Source organism: Sciurus vulgaris (assembly GCF_902686455.1).
Source record: "Sciurus vulgaris genome assembly, chromosome: 15".
Lineage (NCBI taxonomy): Eukaryota > Metazoa > Chordata > Mammalia > Rodentia > Sciuridae > Sciurus > Sciurus vulgaris.
In genome coordinates this window covers 78,165,271-78,186,845 of record NC_136476.1, presented here as the reverse complement: position 1 = coordinate 78,186,845, position 21,575 = coordinate 78,165,271, and the positions used below count along the sequence as shown (strand labels likewise).

The 21,575-nt window shown below is 51.7% G+C and overlaps 1 protein-coding gene across 2 annotated transcripts; it reads right to left on the bottom strand.

Annotated features, from left to right (window-relative positions):
• Positions 1 to 760: 760 nt before the first annotated feature.
• Positions 761 to 20,420, bottom strand: PTGS1 (prostaglandin-endoperoxide synthase 1). Of its 2 annotated transcripts, XM_079113665.1 has the most exons (11): positions 20,321 to 20,420; positions 20,133 to 20,228; positions 13,438 to 13,554; positions 12,905 to 13,045; positions 12,578 to 12,721; positions 10,946 to 11,127; positions 10,751 to 10,834; positions 8,423 to 8,669; positions 6,429 to 6,715; positions 3,195 to 3,342; positions 761 to 1,875 (listed from the first exon to the last, which is right to left on the bottom strand). In XM_079113665.1, exons 1-11 carry the CDS (start codon positions 20,325 to 20,327, stop codon positions 1,520 to 1,522), a joined length of 1,809 nt encoding a protein of 602 aa, XP_078969791.1. In that variant the 5' UTR covers positions 20,328 to 20,420; the 3' UTR covers positions 761 to 1,519. The 2 variants fall into 2 exon arrangements, with proteins under 2 accessions (XP_078969791.1, XP_078969792.1); XM_079113666.1 differs by lacking the exon at positions 10,946 to 11,127 and having other exon boundaries at positions 12,645 to 12,721.
• Between the last annotated feature and the right edge of the window lie 1,155 nt (positions 20,421 to 21,575).

Here is a 21,575-nt window from a genome sequence, read left to right as displayed (position 1 = left end):
ACTCACTGCAGTTCCTGAAGCTTATCAAAGCAACGGGCACACAGAAAGCACAACAGAGAAACGGTGGTGGTACCCATTTGTGTACAATGAATCAAATTTAAAAAAAAAAAGAAAAAAACCACTTATGACAATAAACATTTGCAACTGAATGAATAGCGAGCACGTATGGTGAAGGTTACACCCACCCGGGGTCCTGACCCCGAGCCAGACAAGCAACATGAGACTGTGCCCTGAGTCAAACCCGGGTGAGAAGAACACAGGTTCTAGACTCCCCAGGGCTGAGTTCCAAGCCTGGCTCTGGCACCACGGGGCAGGCACGTCACTTGGCCACTCTGAGGCTCAGTTTCCTCTGCTTGGAAATGGGGATGATTTCACCGGTATCATACTGTTGGTATGAAAATAAATAAGCACTAGGTGTGCAGAGTTGGTATACGGCGCGCTCCCCTCCCCAGGGCACCTCTCCTCTGTCCTCTATTCTGTCAGGGAGGAAGTTGTCTTCATCAGCAGGTGGGAAATGAATGCTACATCTCCAGTGCTGGGGAGTTGGTTATTTTAGAAGAATGGCCCCAAAAAGGAAGTGCCTGACCCACAGGGAGAAAGGAATCGCCAGAGGTCTTCAAGTGCACTCAAGACCAGGGCCCAAGGATCCCCATGGAAAGTCTCGTGTGAGCCCCTAGCACACCTTGCTTGGGGCAACAAGAAAGCCACTTTGGCGTTATCTCTGTACTTGGGGATGAGACCACAAGAGATACATAGCAGATCACTTTGGAAAGAGAATTTTATTAGCTTCACGAGAAACAGCTGCCATGAGTCAAGGCCTGGATGGGGACGGAGCTCTGGTGGCTTCCAAACAATGGCATGGAAAAGCCCATCTGTTCTCTCTGTATCCTTGGACCAGGTTCAAGTGGGGGCCCCGAGCAGGACACCCCCCACTTCCTTGCCCCCTCAGTGCAAGAACATACTGAAGCAGTGCATTCTGGCTGGACATTAGGTCCTTCTGGTCTATGGCTATCTCATTGAACAGGAAAATTAAATGAATGAACAGTCTAGACATTCAGGTCAGGACCAGCCTCCGTTCTGGATCATCAACCAGGAGCACAACATTCTGAATCACCAGTCATACCATCAACATTCTGAAGGGTCACCCAGATTCTAGAATGCAAAATAAGAACCCCCTAATTTGTATATTTCATAAGGAGCTCTATAGTCTAGAATGCCTATATTCCCAATCAACCAGAAATCTGAAATTTGAGGTTGTCAACCAGAAACTCAGTGTTCTGGCAGGCCAAATGAGAACCACTCCTAACATTCTGAAGGGTTAACCAGGAATTCAGCATTCTAGAATGACAAAATCACCATATTCCAGAGAAGGGGTGAGACCCAACGTTCGAGCCGTCAACCCCAACACTTCCAATGCCAAACCCCAAACCCGGTATTTTGGAATATCGATCCTAGCCTCAGCATTCTAGAGTGAGACGCACAAAGCCCTACCCTCCAGAAGACTGCTTCCAAGTCCCTCTCAGAGCTCTGTGGATGGTCGCTCTACAACACGTCCATTGTCCTGACTGGAGTTTGGCACTCGGAAGGAAACATAGGGACAGGTCTTGGTATTGAGGCAGACGAGCTTCTTCAGTGTGGCCGTGTTGACAATGTTGAAGCCTACCTCGCCGCCAAATGTGCTTGGTTTCCAGTACTCTGGAGAGCAGATGGGATTCCCTAGGAGACCCTTAAGGGAAAAGGGAGCCCCAATCTCAATCATACTCTCCCCAAAAATGGAGTTTGGTAGGCACTTTTCAAGCAGCAGCCCCGGGTAGAACTCCAAGGCATCGATGTCTCCGTACAACTCCTCCAACTCAGCTGCCATCTCCTTCTCTCCTACAACGGGGAGAAGCTAGAGTCAGAGCCATAGTGCCACTAAAGTCAATCTTGGGAGGGAACTTTCTAGGCCAATCTCTTTCTGGAAATAAGGGGAACTCCAAAATTTGAACAACTGAGAGGTGCCCTACAAAATCTGGCCTCTCTGGAATTGGGGGAAAGGGTCAGAAAGAAAATTACAAATTGAGCCTCATCCTGGACTGAGTCTAGGAAAAGAATTGGCACTGAAGAAAGAGTCTCAGGACCTAGATCTGTCACCAAAGTGCTTGTGACCTCAAGCAACTCATTCCCCTCTATGGGCCCTAATTACCTGGTCTTTACAATAGGGAGTATGCTGTCTGTGTTGCTTCCTTCATGGGCAGATTTTAAGTTCACACAGCATTCGGTGACAGTCTAGTCTCTGCCCCTCTGGACCGTTTGTCATGGGAGATTAAAGAACGACGAAGACTGCTGTTCTGGGATCATGGGGAGCTCGTCCACAGATCCCAGGCTCTCCTGCACTCTGAGACCCACAGGTTCACCGACAGTGACTCAGGGAAGGCAGACAAGGAGCTTCCTACCTGTCCTCCATAGGGCACTATAAGGGTCATGTCACACCCTGCTTCAGTGGTTCCTCATCATTGCTGACAAGGGTTTCCAAGATTCCAACATCTGAGAATCGTGGGGGGAAAAGGGGTGTGTGTGTGTGTGTGTGTGTGTGTGTGTGTGTGTGTGTGTGTGTTTACGTGCACACATACATAAGCATGCACAGATTCTTGAGCACCAGAATCTCTGGAAGAGGTATCTGAGAAGTGAATTTTTTATTATTTTGGTTTTGAGGATTGAAGCCAGGTCCTTGAGCAAACTAAGGACATACCCTACCACTGAACTACACCCCCAGCCAAATTTGGTATTTTAATAATCTTTCTAATGATTCTTATGCAGCTGTCCATAAATGAGGATTTAGGAACCTCAAGGCAGAATAAAACTTAAAATCATTACCATCCTGGCACCAATGCACACCCCACCGCCAAGTCGTATCTACAGCTCTTCTCCCAAATGGGCAACTTGCGATTTCCGTGCCTTTGCACTTCTCTTACCCTCCCTACCTAAAATGCTCCTCCCTCTATTCTCCATCTGGAAAATTTCTATTCATCCCTCAAATCAGCTGAAGTCACCTTCTCTCCCCAGGTGAGGTCATTTACCACACTCGCCACCCCTTATAACCCACAGTCACAGTGCCAGCCACCTGCATTGTCCCATTCTTTACCCTGAAGTCTCCCTCACTTTATCACAAGTCCCTCCAGGGCAGGGACTGTGACTCGGAAACAGCTGCTCACCTGTGAGCTCCTGGAAAGAGGAGTAGGGCTTCATGCCAAACCTCTTGCGGTACTCATTGAAGGGCTGCAGCCGCATCTCTCGAGACTCCTTGATGACATCCACAGCCACATGCAGAACATGTTGGTCCATGTTCCTACCGCCACCGATCTGCCAAGAGACAAGCACAGCTGTTGGTCTGAGAGTCACGCCAGACTATCTGGGAGCCTGCATAAAGTTCTCAGAAAGAACTTCAAGTCATGAGTCCTTTCCAAGCCAGGATGAGAGCTTGGTGAAGCCCAGGTCTGGCCCTAGGTCTGGCCCTAGGTCTGCCATGTTACACTCCTCAGAGTCTCAGCTTCCTCAGTTTTGAAGGGGACCTCTATAGTGGCTCAAAAGTTGTGCCCTGTTCCCCAATCCTTGGAGTCACACCAACAAGTGGCATAATCCCATATAAAAGGAGGGAAATAAGATCCAAAGCCCAGATGACCAGTGAGGTAAAGAAGTCTCCAGAAAAAGATTCCAATTCATATTATTTAAAGGGCATTGGTCTAAAGAAAACTCTATGGCTCAGGATGAAATGATATTAATGCTTAAGAGACAGGTCTGTTTCAATAGAACAAGTAAAATTGGGCAAGAAAAAAGAAAAATACAGTTGGATGAAATCAAACAGCTTGAAGTGAAGTAGACTCGGAACAAAGCAAGCACAGGCTGGTACCAATCCCAGCTCAAACATTTACAAGTTGTAGTGCTGTTGTGGTTGAATTTTGTCCTTCCAAAAGATGCACCGAAGTCCCAACCTGCAGTACCTATGAATGTGACCTTATTTGGAATTCATTTGCCCCCTTATTGATGGTTTTGCTCTCCATGGTTTCAGTTAGCTGCAGGCAACTGCCATCCAAAACTATTTAATGGAAAATTCCAGAAATAAACAATTCATCAGTTTTAAATTGCGTGCTGTTCTAAGTAGCATGATGAAATCTAGCTCAGCCTCACTCGGCCCTGCCCAGAATGTGAATCATCCCTTCTTCCAGCACATCCACACTGTAAGCTCCTGGCTTGTCAGTCACTTAGCAGCTTCTTGGTTATCAGATCAACTGTCACGATATCAGAGTGCGCACATTCAAGTAACCCTTCTGTAGAAAACTAACCGAACATCCTATGCCTGCATCCTTCATCTCACTTCCTCCGTCACAGAGGCCTTGTATCATTTCACATCACCCCAAGATTATGGTACAATAAGATATTTTGAGAGCCAGACGAGACTATATTCACCTACTTTTACTACAGTTATAAATATTGTTTTATTATTAGCTATTACTATAAACCTCTTACTGTGCCTGTTTTATAAATTAAACATCATCTTAGGTATTGTATAGGAAGAAACAGTGTATAGAGGGTTCAGTACCATCTGAAGTTTCAGACCTCCATTGAGGGTCTTGGAATGCATCCCTCACAGATAAAGTGGAGACTTGTACCATCTTCACAGGTATGAACATCAAGTTAAGATGATCGAACTTAATTAATCCAATAAGCGGCATCCTCATAAGGTGAGAATAAAGATGCAGGGACAGCACCAGTGCAATGGAGACAGATTGGAGTGATGGACCTATAAGCCAAGGAGCACTAAGGATTCTCAGCAACTGCCAGAACCAAGAGAAAGGCGTCGAACAGACTGTCCCCTAGAGCATTCAGAGAGAACACAGCCCCGCTGCCACCTCAATTTCAGACTTCTGGCCTCCAGAACAGTGGAAGAATAAATTTCTGTCGTTTAGGCCACCCAGTTTGTGGGTGCTTTGTTATGCCAGCCCTCACAGATAAACAGAGGAACCTTGGGCTGTTACTTGAGCTAAATTTGAGTTTCCTCATATGCAAAAATGGGGACGGCAAAAACATCTACCTGATACCAAGATGGTAAAATAAGTGACATAAAAGATGCAAAGCTGTTAGAGTGCTGGTCACATGGTCAACCCCAGAGAGTGGTCTTGTGAGACAATGATGGGGGAAAGCCAAACTCCATCACTTCTTGTGAATGTCCTGAGAAGAGTCAGCCCACTTCTGTGGCGCTAGGCCAGGTCCAATGCTGAAGTCTTTCACATACATCACGGTCGTTCTTAATAAATTCTATGGAAACCACACAGTCGCACACAAAGTCTTGTCTCTGTTTACATCTGTGTCCCCACAGAGAACAGAGGCCATAAACCAGCCACCGTAGGTTGGTGGCAGCATGTGCTAACTCCAGTTGAAATTCCAGAAGGAAATCTATATGGTGCTCCAGCTTCACGCCAGGACGATCTGAGTGGATACAGTCCGAGTGGCTCAAACGACAGAAACATACTTCTTCAGTTTGGAGGCCAGAAGTCCAAGACGAGGTGTCGGCAGGGCTGTTTCCTCCTGAGGCCTCTGCTTGGCTTATAGATGGCCACCTTCTCCCTGTGTCTCCACGTGGTCTTCCCTCTGTGTGTAGTCGAGTCTTGATCTCTTCTTGGAAGAATACCAATCATATTGGATTGCAGCCCACCCTAATTTCCTCATGAGCCTTGATCGACTCTTTAAAGACATGATTTCCAAGTTCTTATTCTGAAGTTTTAGAGGTTAGAATTTCAGTGTACAAACTGGGGGGATGACACAGCTCAGCCCATGACATTTACAAAACACTTAACTATACACAGGATTTTTCTCATGTTACTCTACTCTGGGAGGTCTGTTCCTCAAATTGCCATGCCCTGTGACGCCCTGGCCTCTACCCATGCTGTCTCCTCTTTACATAACACCATCAAACTCTGCCACCAACACCTCTTCTTTCCCTGGGAAATCCCTGCCCACTCCTTCCATCTCCTCCTTATCCATAATGCCCAAGTCTGAGCCAAAATCCCTCTCTGAGTTCCCAGAGCCCGGTGGGTTTTCTGCATCAGAACGTGCACGTGTGCTTCTGATAACCTCACAACAGCACTGAGCACTGTGCCCCACATACAGTAAGTGCTCAAATGATGTTGGCTGTCATGGAACAGTTTATTCCCCTTTCTGGTAATAATTCCAAAGGAACAAGGACCCAAGAGCCACATCAGTCTTGTTCACCAGTATATCCCCAGCACCTGGAGTCTCATCTGGTACTGTCAAATTAACAAGAGGAATGCCCGTAACCAGCCTTTCAAAGTGACAACGCCCCCACCTTACAGGAGAAGGAACTGGGATTTGAACCCAGTCTGCGGAGCCCAGAGGCCTCCTGCACCCACCCACACCACTCCAAGGCTTACCCGGCCAGCATTCTGACGAGAAAAGGCATCCACCAGGGCCTCCACCCCGTAGTCCACCAGCATGGAGGTGTTGAACAAGAACTGCTCGTAGCTGTACTCCTGGGAGCCCAGCTTGAAGGAGTCAGGCATGAGCGGGTGCCAGTGGTAGAGCTGGTTGAACTCTAAGGCGATGCGGTTTTGGTACTGGAACTGGGCTCTGAACAGCATCTCTGGGTCAAACTTTAGCTGCAGGAAGTAGCCACTCAAATGCTGCACGTACTCCTCAATGACAATCTTGATGGTCTCCCCTGCACAGGGGAGGATTGGAAGTAGGGTCAGCAGAGCAGAGTGACAGATAACCGGCTGGCACAGCAGGCCCACTCACAAAAAGTGCCACTTGCATTTGTCTGCTCATTGTTGCTGATTTTATTTGGTCACTGCCACTTTGTCTCCTTGAAACGGGATATGAAAATAGAACTGTCTATTTCCCAGGTTTAACTGAGGTCTCAAGACAGGAACACCACGACTCCCACATTCCAAGGGGATATTCTAGTCTTGCCTAAGCAGAACATGCAAAGGAGGCGTCCAGGGTTTGGTCCAGGGTGGGTGCCCGGTCCCACGGCCCATTAAGAGAGGCTGGAGGAACCCCAAAAGATAGATAAGAGGAGGCTGACCTAGTGGGGACTCTCTACATTGGCACCTCAGTGGAGGAAACAGCTTCAAAGAGACCCCTCTGACACCTAGTGCAGCAACCAAGGAGGGACCCTAAGGACAGAAGGTGAGCCTCTCCCTGATACGTTTGAAAAAATTGTATTTCTTATATATAAGAATCTTATGGATAGATTTGTCCTCTTCCCCCCTCAGGAACCAGCTATATAGCAACTATCAGGGAAGAAGCAAATTGAACATTCCATAACAAAATGAAAACTGGTAAACTAGATACTAAAAGAAGCTGGTATTTTGGCCAGTTAGTCATTACACAAATTATGCAGAATTCGGAATGAGCAGACCTGGGTCCAAATCCTAGCTTCACCATTTGTAGCCACCTGAACTTAGGCCAAGATCATTAATCTCTCTGAATCTCATTTTCCTTATCAGTGTAACAATATGCATTGGATCAGACCTAATTCAAGTCTCCCTCTTCTGAGTAGCCTTGGAAAATGCACTTAACCTCTCTGAATCTTAATTTTCACAAATGTTACCATATCTGTTTCAAACACTTGTTGTGGAGTTAAATGAAGCTTTGGATGTGCAGTACCCTAGGATTCCTGCCTTTGGTCTTCAAAAGCAGCTAATCTGATGAGCAGCCTCCAGCCCTACCCTTGCCCTCTCTGGTCAAGGTCTCTGCAGTGCTGAGACTTTAGAATCGGCCCTTCCACCCTCCTCAGGCTATTCTTGTCCTCTATGCTGGATCTTCCAGGCCCCACTGAATTAGGCACTATAATTGGGACCAGTCATGCCCAGTAGTGCCCAGGGGTGGGGGCAGAGAACTGGCCTCTGGTGACTCAGAGAGACCATGGTCTGGACAGGAGTGTGAGGCGCTAAGCTCCCAGGCAAGAAGCCATCTGACTCGCCCCCGTAGGGGACACAAAAATATCCTGTCCCTGAGTCACCTAGAAGCTGCCAAACTGCAGAAAGGCAGACACACACAGGGCAGAAAACAGGAGGATTCCTAAAAGCAGGAGTTTGACTCTGTATGTGCTGGGGATACCAAGTGTGCATCTGGGTGCAGAAGAAGGGAATGCTGAGATTCGGGTGGCTGATGGAATGTGCTGTGTGTCACTCAGCTCATCATCAAACCTCACAGTCACCTGTTCTCTGCAGACCTACTAGGTGCATCGCATTCATCAACTCAGCAAATCCTTACAGCCATCATCTGCCCCCAGGCTGCCCCATCTGGAAGCCTGCTGGCCGTCTGAGGCAGGTAAGCAGAAGAGCCAGGATTCTAAGCCCCTCCCGGTTTCTCAGGACTAAGTAGGCGGCCATTCTAGGCAGGGCTTGTTCCCAGCCCTCACCTATGAGGATGAGGCGAGTGGTCTGGAAGAGCTGTTCGTCATCCCAGGTGGGGTGCTCGGCTTTCAGCAGGTCACACACGCGGTTGTGCTCTCGCAGCCAGAGGGTGGCGTACAGCATGAGCCCCGGAAGCAGCCCAAACACCTCCTGGCCCACCGCCATCTGGTTTTGGGGCGGGATGCCCCGTGGGTAGTGCATCAACACCTGTGCCTGGTCCACTGATGGCGGGTACACCTCCCCGTCCAGCACCTGTGGGATGGGGCTGCCTGACAACTCGGGGTGGAGCATCCAGAGAGCCCAGGCCCGCACCCCAGCTGCCGGTCCTCCTTTAGCAAGGCTGTCAATTCTACCTCCTGAACCTCTCCTGCTCCCCATCTCTGCTACCTCCGCCTTTGTCCAACCCACCCTCATCTTCCTCCCGGACTCCACGCCCTAAATAGGTTCCCTCTGTCCACTCTTTGCCCCAGGTAGCCCATTGTCTACCCTGCAGCCAGCACGATCCTTTAATAAAAGACTCACATCTAATATCCCTCGCAGGCTCGAAACCCTTTCAAGTCCTCTTTGTAATCTTATAAATCAGAAAGCCTTAGCACCGCCCCCTGCAGACAGGAACACCCTCTTTTGGAATCTTTCTTACATTTGATCACCCAGCTCAGCAAACACACCCCTCCTTACATTCCCTCCAGGTCACCCAGGCTGCTTCCTGCCTCAAGCCTTTGCACACACTAAACCCTCTGCCTGGAAAGCCCTCACCCCTTCTTGACCTCCCTAATCTCTCCTCCTTTTTCATGCACCTCTCTCTTTATTCCTAACTTCCAAGGGAAGCCTTGCCAGCCTCTGGTCACTCTAGTAGCACCCACAGCTTCTCTGTAGTGGCTGCTGTCACCGTGTCAATAGCTACATGGCAGTTTTTTCATTCATTCACTCATCAACTACACACTGAAGTGCCAACTACTGTCCTTAGCCCTAAAGAGTCAGTGGTAAACTTTGTTTTGGTTTTTGCTCATTTAGGTTTGCACAATCCAATATGGTAGCCACTAGCCATGTGCAGATCCTAGGTACCAGAAATGTGACAAGGTGAATGAAGAACTGAATTTGATTTAAATTTTATTTAGATTTTACTGGATTATGATTTAAATTTTAGGGGCTGGGGGTGTGGCTTAGTGGTAGAGTGCTTGCCAAGCACATGCAAGGCACTGGGTTCAATCCTCAGCAGCACATAAAAATAAATAAATAAAATAAAGGCATTGTGTCCATCTACCACTAAAAAAAAAAAAAAAAAAAAAAAAAAAGATTTAAATTTTAGAACTGATACTTCAACTATTATAAAACCTTTAGGTATATTGAGAACAACTTGGGCATGTGAATCTACTTAGTCAACTATAAATTTCATAAAATCCAAAAACAGATATTACCAGTGAAAATTTAGCATCCAAACTAAAATATTCTTCAAGTATAAATATACATCAGATTTTGTAAGATTTAGTTTGAAAAGAGTAATGTGAGATTTTCTTTTTTTCAATACTGGGAGTTGAACCCAGGGCTTCATGCAAGCTAGGCAAGTATTCTGCCACTGCTACATCCCCAGCCCTTTTATTAAATTTTATTTTGACACTGGCACTCCCTACATTGCCTATGATGACCTTAAGCTTGCAATCCTCCTGCCTCAGCCTCCCAAGTACCTAGGATTACAAATGTGTACCACTGTGCCTGGCTGAGAACTTTATTAATAATTTTTGTATTGATTACATATTGAAATGATAATATTCAGATATACCACAGCAAGTAAAATATATTATTAGAATCTATTACACCTGCTTCATTTTACTGGGGCAACTAGACAATTTAAATTACATATGTGACTCACATTATGTGTCTGTTGGTTGGTGCTGGTTTAGACAAGAAATCCTCATGGAACCCACCTCCTAGCATTTATGTCTAGGAGGCACCTGACGGGCTGAGGTTCCTTGAGGACAGGGCCCATAACTGTGATGGTCACTGCTCAATCACTTATTCAAGGCACATCATGGTGCCCTATTAATATTACAGCATGATTGAACAAAGAAAAGCAGACTACAAATGTCCACCTCCCATTGAGATGGACAATCGACCCCACCCAGGAGGACATAGGAAGCCATGAGTGTTCCTCACCTGGTTCTCGTGACTGGCACTCCCTCCCAGGGTTTACTTACTGGCTGTCCTCCTGGCACACATCTCCAGTTCCCATGACTGGCCCTCTCAGGATGTGACTCACCCCTTCTCCTCAGCAACCTGTCCCAGAAAGACCATGGAGTCCCTCCCCCCTGCCCCACCCCCAGGCCCAGCACTACCTGGTACTTGAGCTTCCCATCCTTAAAGAGTCGCAGGTGATACTGGCGTTCCAGATTGTCTCCATAAATGTGACCCAGGTCTACCTGAGGACAGAGAGGGGTCCACTCACATCACCTGGGTCCTGCCTTACCAGTAACGACCTGCATGTGCCAGGTGAGGATCACAGCAGTCCTGAGCCCCTCCTACATACTCACCCCATGGCCCAAGGCCTTGGTGAAGCCAGGACCCATTTTGCCAGAAGTTTTGAAGAACTGATGGGTGAAGTGTTGTGCAAAGAAGGCAAACATGAGGTTGGTGCCTTGGGGGTCAGGGATAAACTTCCTCCTGAGCAGGAAGCGGCGGCCCAGGAGCTGGGCATCTGGCAGCTGCTTCTTCCCTGGTTGCAGAGGTAGGAATATAGCTGCCTGGATCCCATCTGGGTCTTTCTGACCTAGGGACTTCTGGCCTCACCCAGCAAACTGGCCCAAGCAGGATGCCCAGAGCAGCCTCCTCTGGACCACTTCCCCACCCGCAGCAGTCCCTGTACCCTCTCTACCAAAAGGCCTAGAAGTATGTATGGGTGATATTTGAAAGTGACATTTGGAATTTGCTTTAAATAAAATCGAAATGCTTCAATGAAAACTAAGAGGGAATAGATGGCATATAATTGGAAAGCTGTTAAATACTGAAACTAGGAAATGGGAACATAGTTCATTATACTTTTTTCTTTTCTTTGTTGACTTTTGTATATATTTGCAACTTTTTCATAATGAAAAATTAACAACACACACACAAAAGAAGACCTTCCATTCCTGGCCCTGGAGCAGGGTAGCCTGTGTTTTCAACTGGCAATGCCATTTGCTCACTGTGTGAACATAGATAAATCATCTCATTTCTCTGAACCTCAATTTCTTCATCTGTAAAACAGAGCAAATGGTACCTATTTTGTAAGCAGATTTGAAGAACTGCATGAGATGATGTAATCATGACAGAAAACGACTGAAACTGAATCTTTTTGACCAATGGTCAGCAATTTAAAAAAAAAAAAAAAAGCCAGGTAGTAAATATTTCAGGCTTCACAGACCATATGGTCTCTGTCTCATCTATTCAGCCATAGAGTAGTGGAAGCCATAGAGACCCAAACGGGACTTCAATACATATGCAAGGTTTGAAACCTGCAAAAGTGCAACCACCCAGCTGCACAGAACCAGCTTCAGCAGCGACACCATGTGGCGGGAACTGGAGCAACACGGTGGTGGGCTGATGAGCCTCTCTTCTTGTTTATGAAGCTGAATTGAACTGAATAACTCTGAACTGAGTAACCCCCCAGATTTCTGGATAATTAAGGGTGGAGTGGGAGAAGGTCTTAGGAGGAAGACCCCTGCCAATGAGGCCAAGTGGGTCTTGGGCAGCTAAAGAAAAACCCTAACCTGATTTGTACACTACCCTGGAAAGCATGGGAAATGATTTACACTAGTGAAGAACCAACACAGAGCTAGGATGCAATGCATGGCACACCAATCACTCCTTCTCACGCTTCATCATCAAGTCACCCCCACCCCAGCTGACTCCCCCTCATCAGGAGGTCAGCTTCAGGCAAGAGGTACCCTGGAAATATGGAAACATTAGTCTCTCGCTGCCTCTGACTTTCTAGGTGACCTCAGACATGACCCTTTGCTGTCCTTTCCTGTCCTCATCCCTGGTTCTGGACACGTCAGCTGTCTTGTCTTGGTCTTCTGGTTGGTGAGATGGGTCAATAATTGCTCTTTGACCTCCATTTTCCCAATAAGGAGAACTGAGCACCTCCTAACAATCCCCAGGCCCAGCTCCTCACCCCCTCCCATTACCTTTGGTCCCCATGGGCGTTGGGCAGTCTTGGGGCACAGAGGGCAGAATTCGAGTGTAATAGCTCACATTGGAGAAGGACTCCCAGCTGATATAGTCGTAGGCTATGTTGTACGTGGGAGGGCTGGGGATGAGGTTGGACCGCACTGCAGGGTGAAAATAATGGTGAGGAGCATATTCCCACCCCAGCCACACCCGCCTCCCTCCTCCTCTTGGGTTGGGACTTGTCTTATCCGGCATTGTGGAGTCTTCCCACCCACTGCCAAGAATCTCAAGAACTGGCAGGAGTTTTTGCTCCCCCGATTAGGAAGGCCCTGCCCCACACCCACCTACAAGCACCAGGCGCATGAGCATATCTCGGATGAAGGTGGCATTGACAAACTCCCAGAACCAGCGCCCGTGCGTGAGCAGGAAGTGGACAAAAGTGGGGCTGGGCCGCAAGGAATTCCGGAGCCAGGTCCAGAGTTCAGCTGCAGGGATGGTGGGAGCCACTCAGTCGGCCCTCCTGGCAGGACCAGAAGTAGCCAGGGTGAAGATGGGGATTGGGAATGAAGGCCAGGAGGGAACCAAGTAGTCCTGGTGGGACAGGAGTAAGGACATGACAGAGCCAAAACCAGGTGTGAGGACAGGGACCAGGGGAAGGGAATGTGGCAAGGAATTCCCATAGGAATTCCCCAAACAAGGAGTACTAGTGAACCAGAAGCAAGAGCCCATGTAGGAGCCAGGCCAGGGAGAGGGTAGAGCCAGGCAAGGAAGGAGAAGGTGGCCATGGACAGAGACAAGGGCAGGAAATGGGATCTGGGAGGAGGGTCCAGGGGCACAGGAAGGCTGAGGGGGCGATTGAGGTGGAGGCCTGGCTCACGGATGGTGCAGTTGGGGCCAGAATAGCCCGTGCGGGCACAGTCACACTGGTAGCGGTCCAGGCCGAAGCGGACACAGACGCCCTGGTTCTGACACGGATAGTAACAACAAGGGTTCACTGTGGGCGAGAAACACACGTCAAAGATCATGGGGGGTCTCCTGACCCATCCAATCCCTGATGGGGGAGGAGGGGTCCGAGGAATGGCCTCGGGCTGCAGCTCTGTCCTCAATCACTGGGTAGTCCCTCTCCTTGGACGCCAAGCCTCCCCCAAGGCTGCCCCCCGCCCCCAGTTCCCACAACCAGGAGCATAAATCCCACTCTGCCATTCCCAGGCCCAGCTGTAGCTCACACTGGGTCCCAAGGATAGTCCCCCCTTCCTCCCTGCTGCCACCAAGGCGGGCAGAGGGAGAGCCCAGACCCCAGCTTGGTTGCTAAAGCTAGGAAACCGCTGATAAGAGGCTGTGGCTGCAGTCCAGGGAGCCCTCACTTCCTGTCGAGTCTGAGCCCAGCACCAAGGGCAGGGTTTTTAGGGGACAGAAAGGGGACAGAGATGGGGTGTTCTCCCAGACTAGCCCCCAAGTTCGGAGCACCTGGACATTAGAAAAACGAGATCTGCCATCACAAAGCCCACTTTGCAGAAGGGGAAACTGAGGCCAGAAAAAGGGAAAGCCAGAGAGGACAGGAGACAATGGTCATACCAGACCAGCTGCCTTTCCCTTCACTCCCCACCACCCCTACTGTCCGGACCGTCAAGTCCATGGAAAGAAGTTTTCAGAACCCTGGGAACATAGTGTGGGTGGAGAGAGAAGGGAACCCCAATGTCCCAACTGCCTCAGCCCCCATTCCTGAGAGGTCCAGAGTTGACCTGAGTGAGGGTCCTGTCTGTGCTCTAAGATCCTGAGGAAGGTCATGGGCCCAGGGAACAGGAGAGACATGGCCCACAAAGTCTCCTGAGAGGGTGAGTGGGGTTCTGCAGCTGCCTCCTTCCTCCTGGAGAAACCCCCAGTCCCTCCCTGCATCTCACACACATCCCTCTGCCACCCACCCAGCCTTGCTCAAACCTACACCACCTCAGTGATTCTTCAGCGGCAAAGAGTCTTCTTGAGGTTTATTCAGGTCCACCCTACCCCCAACTGCTCCCTGCTCAGCAGGGGAAACCAAGGAGGCTCAGGGAAAGGCAGAGACTTGGCCAAGGACACGCAGTAGAGCCAGGCAGACCGAGAACTCCTGGCTCCTGGCAGGAGCTCCTTTCCTGGTCTTCTGCAGAAAATACCAGAATCCCTTCTGCAGACACTTCTTAATCTGGGCTTGGAGCCAGCGGTACAGGGAACTCTTACTCTTGGTACAACTGAACACTGGTGCCAAGAGGGTAGCAAAAGGTAGGAGCAAACTGGCATGAAACGCTCAGTCAGCTTAGGGTGCCAGGGTCAGAGGGCACCACCCTGGGCAAGCGCTGGCCCTCCAGTCTCCATGTCCTCTCTTCACAGCATGGGGCGCAGCCTGGACAGCAGTTTCCTCCTGCCCGCCCCCCTTCTGAGAGGGCACCCAGCACCCCCCACATAGACACAAAGAAAAAATAGCCAGACTCACGCAAAACATTTTGCTTGAGCCCCAGTGACGCCCCACAGCCTCACAATGGCATCCGTGCGGCCAGCAGGGGTGTAGGAGGGAAGGGCCAAGGGGAAAAGGCTGGACAGAAAGGCCTTATCAGGCTGCCACAGGCAGACCTGGCAGGCAGGACCCAAGGAAGGGACCTGGCAGGACCCTAGCCTCCCCCTCGCATGGCCACAGGCCCCAAAAGGCCAAAGGGGCTCAGGATCCAGCTCCAGCTGGCTCAGGGGTCTGGTCCCTCTCCCCTGCTGGGCTTCACCTGCCCCAGGAGCCCCTGGAGCTCTCCACTGCCCAGCTCCCAACCCCTGCACAGGCCTACGAGCTCCAGAGGTCCAGTCCCTCCACGCAGCGGGCTCCAGGGCTAAGGCCAAGCCTCCCTGGGCTCCGGGCCCCCATCTCCAGGGCAGCAGGGCTCTCAACAGGGCCCTGAGCCTCAGGCCTGCTGCTGCAGCCCCCCCTCCACCCAGGGCCAAAGGCTCCTCCATCCTCATCCTCCAGCAGTATCCTCCCCACCAACCGGACCCTCCCTCTGAGCCTCCGCCCTACCCCCCAAAGTTGTCCCCAGTGTCCCCACTCTGACTCCCAGTCTCTTCTCCTGGCTGGTCTCCACCACAAGCTTCCAAGACAGGGGGCCACACCTTCCCTAATGTCCTCCTCCCCACCCAGGCTGGGCACACAGCCTGGGCTCAGCCCAGGTCCTAGGGAGACCCAGCCACTCAGGGAGCCAGATGTGGTGGCCAGAGCTTAGCAAATGTCTGTGGAATTAGTAAAATGGCATAAGGAGACTGGCCACTCCCAGGTTAGCCCTTGTCCTCCAAGCCCACCCTCTGAGGCTAGAGGCAAGGCCTCCGGCTGTGCCCCCAGTTCTGCCCAGGCTGGGAGCTCCGCCTTCAGTTGCTGTCCACACCATGTCCCGCCCCCCTCCCCCTCCCAGCTCTCAGTCCTCCTCCCGTTTCCATAAACACCAGCTGCCCAGGGCAAGCAAACTCCTCCCCGGTGCAGACCACAGCCCTGGAGCCCCAGCGTGTCAGGGTGGGCCCAGAGGAGACCGGCGCCGCTTGACCACAGTGGGACTGTCACCGTAGGACTGGGGAGCCAGGGCTGTAGTTGACCAAGTCTATGACCTTACATTCCTACCACCCATTTATCTTCCCAGTGCTCCCAGGAGGGTGGGAGGCCCCCCATTGCACAATGAGGAACACGGGTCCCCAAGGAGGCCAGAGCCCCATGGCTCCCAAGCTGCAGAGCAAGGCTTGAAGCTGCTTCTCTTCCCTTACCTCCCCTCCCCCTCCTGGAGGTGCCCAGGCCTAGATTTGGGGGAAGGAAGGGAAAGGAAAGTCACTTGTCACTTTGATCCACAAGCTGGGAATGACCACTGGTGAGGTAGGGTTGTCACTGTTCCTTCAAGGTAAACCTTGAAAATCCTGAAGGTATGAAACCAGGACCCCAGTGATCAACGTCTCCTGCTGCAACCAGAGCTCCAGGACCTATTCACACAGGAAGTCTTCCTTCAGTCTAGCTTCAATCCCACATGTTTTCATTCCAATCCACTTATGTGCTCAGGAGAGGACACCCCTCCACCAAGTTCTGCAAGTGGGGAGGTGGAGGCAGGGGGTCTAGCTCACCCGGAATCTCCCTCGCCCCGCACAGGCCAGGTGCACCACATAGGTAACAGGAAAGGTGAAGTAGAAAGCGACTGCTCTTGCTGGCTGCGTGGCCTTGGCAAGTCCCTCAGCCCTCAGGGCCTGGTTTTCCTTTCACACCCCACTGAGGTGATAGAGCAGGCAGCTCAAAGGCAGGCTCCCTGACGTCCCGCCCCCCACTTCAAGGTGGAGACAATCTGTCCCCGTCCATCACGCTCATCAGTGCCATTCCCCTGCCCTGTCAGCAGAGTCCTACAACCTGCTCTTGCTGAGTGCTGAGACCCTGAGGCAGGAATGACCCTGGCAGCCCACAGGGCATGCAGACCTGAAGGCCAAACAGCCAAGCCGTGGGACCACCTGGCTCCAGGATCTGAGCAAGAAAATGTCCTCCCAATGCAAGAGCTGGGGCCCTGGACACAGGGCTGAGCGTGACCAGGAGACAGGCAGAGCCGGGGAACACCAAGTCCTCCAGGATGTGGAGGCGGGAGGCAGCAAGAGAAGAGGCTGCACCCAAATCCCCTAAGAATAATATTTAGAGAAACTCCAGGGCCCTGGCAGCCAAAGAGAAAAAAATGGCCCCGAGTAGCCAGGCCTGGGCCCAGCCCCTGCACCTAGTGGGGCAGGCAGCTCAGGCCCTCCCAGCCCAGCCATAGCTGGAGGAGCCCCGCTAGGAGAGGAAGCCCCTCCTGCCACAGGCCCAGCTGGTACTGGAGATTGGAGGCAGCAGGCTGCAGGCAGAGGGTGGCCTCAGCACAGGCTGAGTCCCCACCCCACATGCCACAGCCCTGGGCAGATGCACTTCGCACACAGCTCTAGCCTCAGGTCATGCCCCATCCATCTCTCCCTACCTAGGAAGAGGGCACAAAGCCAAACCCAAGAGCTGGAGGGAATGAAACTGAGTACCACAAATCCCCTACTACAGCCTTGTCCCTGGAGAAGGACCCCACCTCCTCCCCCACAGAGAGCAGGAGCCACACTCCCTCCGGCCCTCTCAGGTGAGTCTCAGCCTTGTCTTCTCGTGTCTTGATTCCGCTGATCCCCCTCTAGGGGTATAAAACCACAGGCTTCAACTTCTTGGGGCAGATGCCCAGGTGGCTTGGGCTTGAGTTTACTCACAGACTGGGCATCCAACCTTCTGCCCTGCACCCCACCCGCCACTCATTCTTTCCTTGATCCTTGCTGGGTTTCCTTGCCTCCTGACTGGGTTCCTGGGCCTCCAGTGCTGCCTCAAGTCATCCATCCATCCTCCTTCTCTTACTCCCAATGACCTTCAGCCCAAGTTCCAACTTCTCGCCCTGAATTTGAAGGCCCTGGCCATCCAGCACCTGCCCCAAGTCCTATGGCTCCCTAGTCAACGGTCACCTCTCACTGCTCAGATCCTGCGCCTTGGCTCATGCCACTGCTTCTACCAGAAAGACCTTTGTAGTGCTTCACCATAAAGTCTTGGTGTTTCCCACCAAGGTCCATTTCAAATGTCACCTCCTCCCAGAAGCCTCCCTCAATTCCTCACACTGAGGTGCAGCTCCTCCCTCCCCTGAGCTTTTAAGCCCCACCGCTTTGCATTCCTATGCCGTGGCCCTTGATTCTCTGGATAACTTCTATTGGCATTTGTCTCCACCATCAGACTGTGAGCTCCTCCAGTCTGTCTCCCAGCCCCAGCCAAAGACTGACAAAAGCAAGACCTTGGGAACGAACAGAGCAATTTTGTTTAGGCACTTACGATTAAAAAGTAGAAAAGTGGAGATAGACAGATGGATTGACTGACTGATAGCTCAGACTGGCTTCTTGTGCAGCTCTGGTCATGAGTTCACGCACTATCCTAGCAAGGAACCCAATACCAAGCAAAATCCAGGGGTGGGCAGGGATAAACTTGAGCATTATGGATCCTCTGGCACAGCCTTGCCCCCCAAGATGGACTCCATCCCTGCCCCACAAGAGAGGCATAAGCAACAAAGAAAGAGTCTGGACAGACCCTGTGTACCCAGAGGCCTGGATGGGGCCAGATGGAGACTTAGAGGAAGGACTGGGCTCATCTGGGGACTAACAAAATAAATTGTGGAGGCAGCCGGATTAGGCTGCCGCTCTGCCAGCTCACTGGGGGTGGGGGGGGGTGGTCCTCAGGCAAGTGGGCTCACCACCTCTGGGCCTCAAGTTCCCCTTCTGTAGAATGGTCCTAACGCATCTCCCTGGCAGGACTGTCGTGAGCACTTAAGAAGTTGATGCGCACAGCAAACCTTTGTAAACTGTAAAGTGCCGGCCGCCGGGAATGTCCTTCTCCTCTTTTTTCAGGTTTTTGCTGAACCCAAATCCTTTCCTAGAGTAGTCTCCATCCTTTCCTTGGCTCCCCCAATGCCACCTACTCAACCAGAAACCTGGAGACTCACAGAAAAGGTTCCCCTCTCTGCTGAGCACCAAGTTCCTAAAGCATCACAGCAGTAAGCCCAGACCACCCTGCTCCTTTCCTGTGCTTTCTTAGTCCCATTTTACATATGGGAAATGGGAACTCAGAGAGGGATGGGCCAGCCAGGTGGAGGGGGGGAGGGGAGCTGTGTTCAGAGTGTGCAAAGACACACACACACACACAGAGTAAGCTGTGGGAGGAAGTCTGGCTGGATGAGGAGTGAATTCCTTCACCTGGCTCACGTCTGTGGGAGGGAGGGATGGAACTGCACAGAACTTGACTTTCCCCATAGTACTTGGTGATGAAATCAAAGGGGTTCAGGGGCCCCCCACCAGCAGGGGGCAAGGGGAGTTTTTTGGGGAAAGACTCTGCAGAGTGCTTAAAGTCAGACAGAGCTGAGTTCAAGTCCTAAGCCCACCACGTACTGTGTGAGCTTGGGAGTGTCCGCACCTACTGAGCCTCAGTTTTCTCATCTGCTCAATGGAGGCCTCATACGTGAGGATTAAACCCAGGAAAAACATCCTGACTCTGTAAATGAATGGCCACCCGCCATCTTCACAGAATGGCTGATGTACTCGGGGTCTTCACCAGGAGAGACCTTCCCTCTTGAGGCTGGGAATCAGGATGAGTTCCCAGAAAATTGGAAGCTGGAGAAAGGGAACTCGTTGGCCCGGCGACTTTGGCCTCTGCGCTTCCTGCGAAATAGGACCCCGCAGGAAACAGCCGGCTCGTTGGGGCGGAGGCGTTTGCAGAGCTGGGGCCCAGAACAGGTAAGGGGTCTGCAGAGGAGCAGTCCCTGCCCGCCCCACGCCGGCTCCATTTCCGATCTGCCATTCCGTGTCCCGCGAAAGAGTCTCGTAGCCCCCTAGCCACGACCTCATCCCCGGGGGTCTCCATCCCAAAGGGCTCGGCCCCCTCTGCTTTCCCAGGCGCTGCTCAGAGAGGGGAAGCTGGGCCGGCCAGCGGGGCGGAGCGGGGTTTGGACCAAGCCAGGGGCTCAGCACCCCGTGCTCCCGGCGGGCACGGAGGGGGCCGCCTACCCGGTGCGGGCGCCTCAGGGTCCACGGGCAAGACCCGGGACGACGGCAGCAGAAGCAGGAACAGGAGCAGCGGGAACCGGAGCGCGATACTCCTCCCTGCAGAGGAGAGAGGCGAGGGGCTGAGCCTGGCGTTCAAGGCTCCGCGAGGAGAACACGAGGACGCACCGGGACACCCGGGTCCGACTCACGGCTCATGGCGCGGGGCAGCTGGCGGGTGCGCGACGCAGACGGCGGGTCGGGTGCCTGGCTCACACTGCCCGGAGCTCCGCCGCCCGGCCCGCCCCCTCCCCACCCATCCCAGGGCTCCACCCCCACCCTCCCTCCCGCTGTCACCTCGGCCGCCGCCCGCATACTTCCTTCGCTCCCGTCCCAGCCAAGACATTTTATTAATTATTGTATGATTGTCGCTAAGGCGTTTTTTCACCTGAGACCCTTAAGGCACTTGACCTTTTGCAGCCAGTCGGTGCCGGAAACGCGTCCATTTAGTAGATAGGAAACAGACCATGTGCAAAGCTGAGGACAGCCAAGGCCTGGAGGCAGAACGGAGGCTGGAAGCGGCTACCCGAACAGTCCAGCCTGGTCTGCACGTGTTCCCCTGGACGGGAATCTCACCGCCCCTCCGACAGATCCCAGGTCCAAAGGGAGGACTTTCTTCCCCCATGGGCGGGACTCTGCCCTCTGAGGCATTCTCTGGGCATTGCCTCCTCCACAAGAATCAAATGACCCGAGTTTAGGTCCATGCACAGCCTACTAGCTGTGTCACCTTGGACAAGGTACTTATCCTTGCTCGGCCTCGGTATTCTCATCTATAAAATGGGCATAACAACAAAACCATCCCATAAGTTTTTTTTTGGGGGGGAGGGGTACCAAGGATTGAACTCAGGGACACTTGACCACTGAGCCACATCCCCAGCCCTATTTTGTATTTTATTTAGCGAGAGTCTCACTGAGTTGCTTAGCACCTCACTTTGTTGAGACAGGCTTTGAACATATGATCCTCCTGCCTCAGCCTCCTGAGCTGCTGGGATTACAGGCATGCACCACCACACCTGGCTCCATAAGGTTTTATAAGACTCAGTACCATGGAACTGGAATGCAGTTAAGTGCTCAGTCAGCAGGAGCCTTCCTTCCTTCCTTCCTTCCTTCCTTCCTTCCTTCCTTCCTTCCTTCCTTCCTTCCTTCCTTCCTTCCTTCCTTCCTCTTCCTTCCTTCCTTCCTTCTCTCTCTCTCTCTCTCTCTTTCTCTCTCTCTTTCTCTCTCTCTCTCTCTCTCTCTCTCTCTCTCTCTCTCTCTCTCTCTCTCTCTCTCTCTCTCTTTCTTTCTCCCCTAACTCAAAATCCAGGGCTGGTCAGGTCTGATGCTCTAGCTGTACTCTTAACAGAATCCCAGCATCTGGATCCTCTTTTTCACAGTTGGGGAGACTGAACCTAGAAGGGGCAAGGG

Coding starts and splice junctions, on each gene's coding strand:
- PTGS1 (XM_079113665.1), bottom strand. Junction 13,555..20,132: donor CCCTGAGGCGCCCGCACCGG/GTAGGCGGCCCC, acceptor TCTCGCCCACAG/TGAACCCTTGTTGTTACTAT. Junction 12,722..12,904: donor CATGCGCCTGGTGCTTGTAG/GTGGGTGTGGGG, acceptor TTCACCCTGCAG/TGCGGTCCAACCTCATCCCC.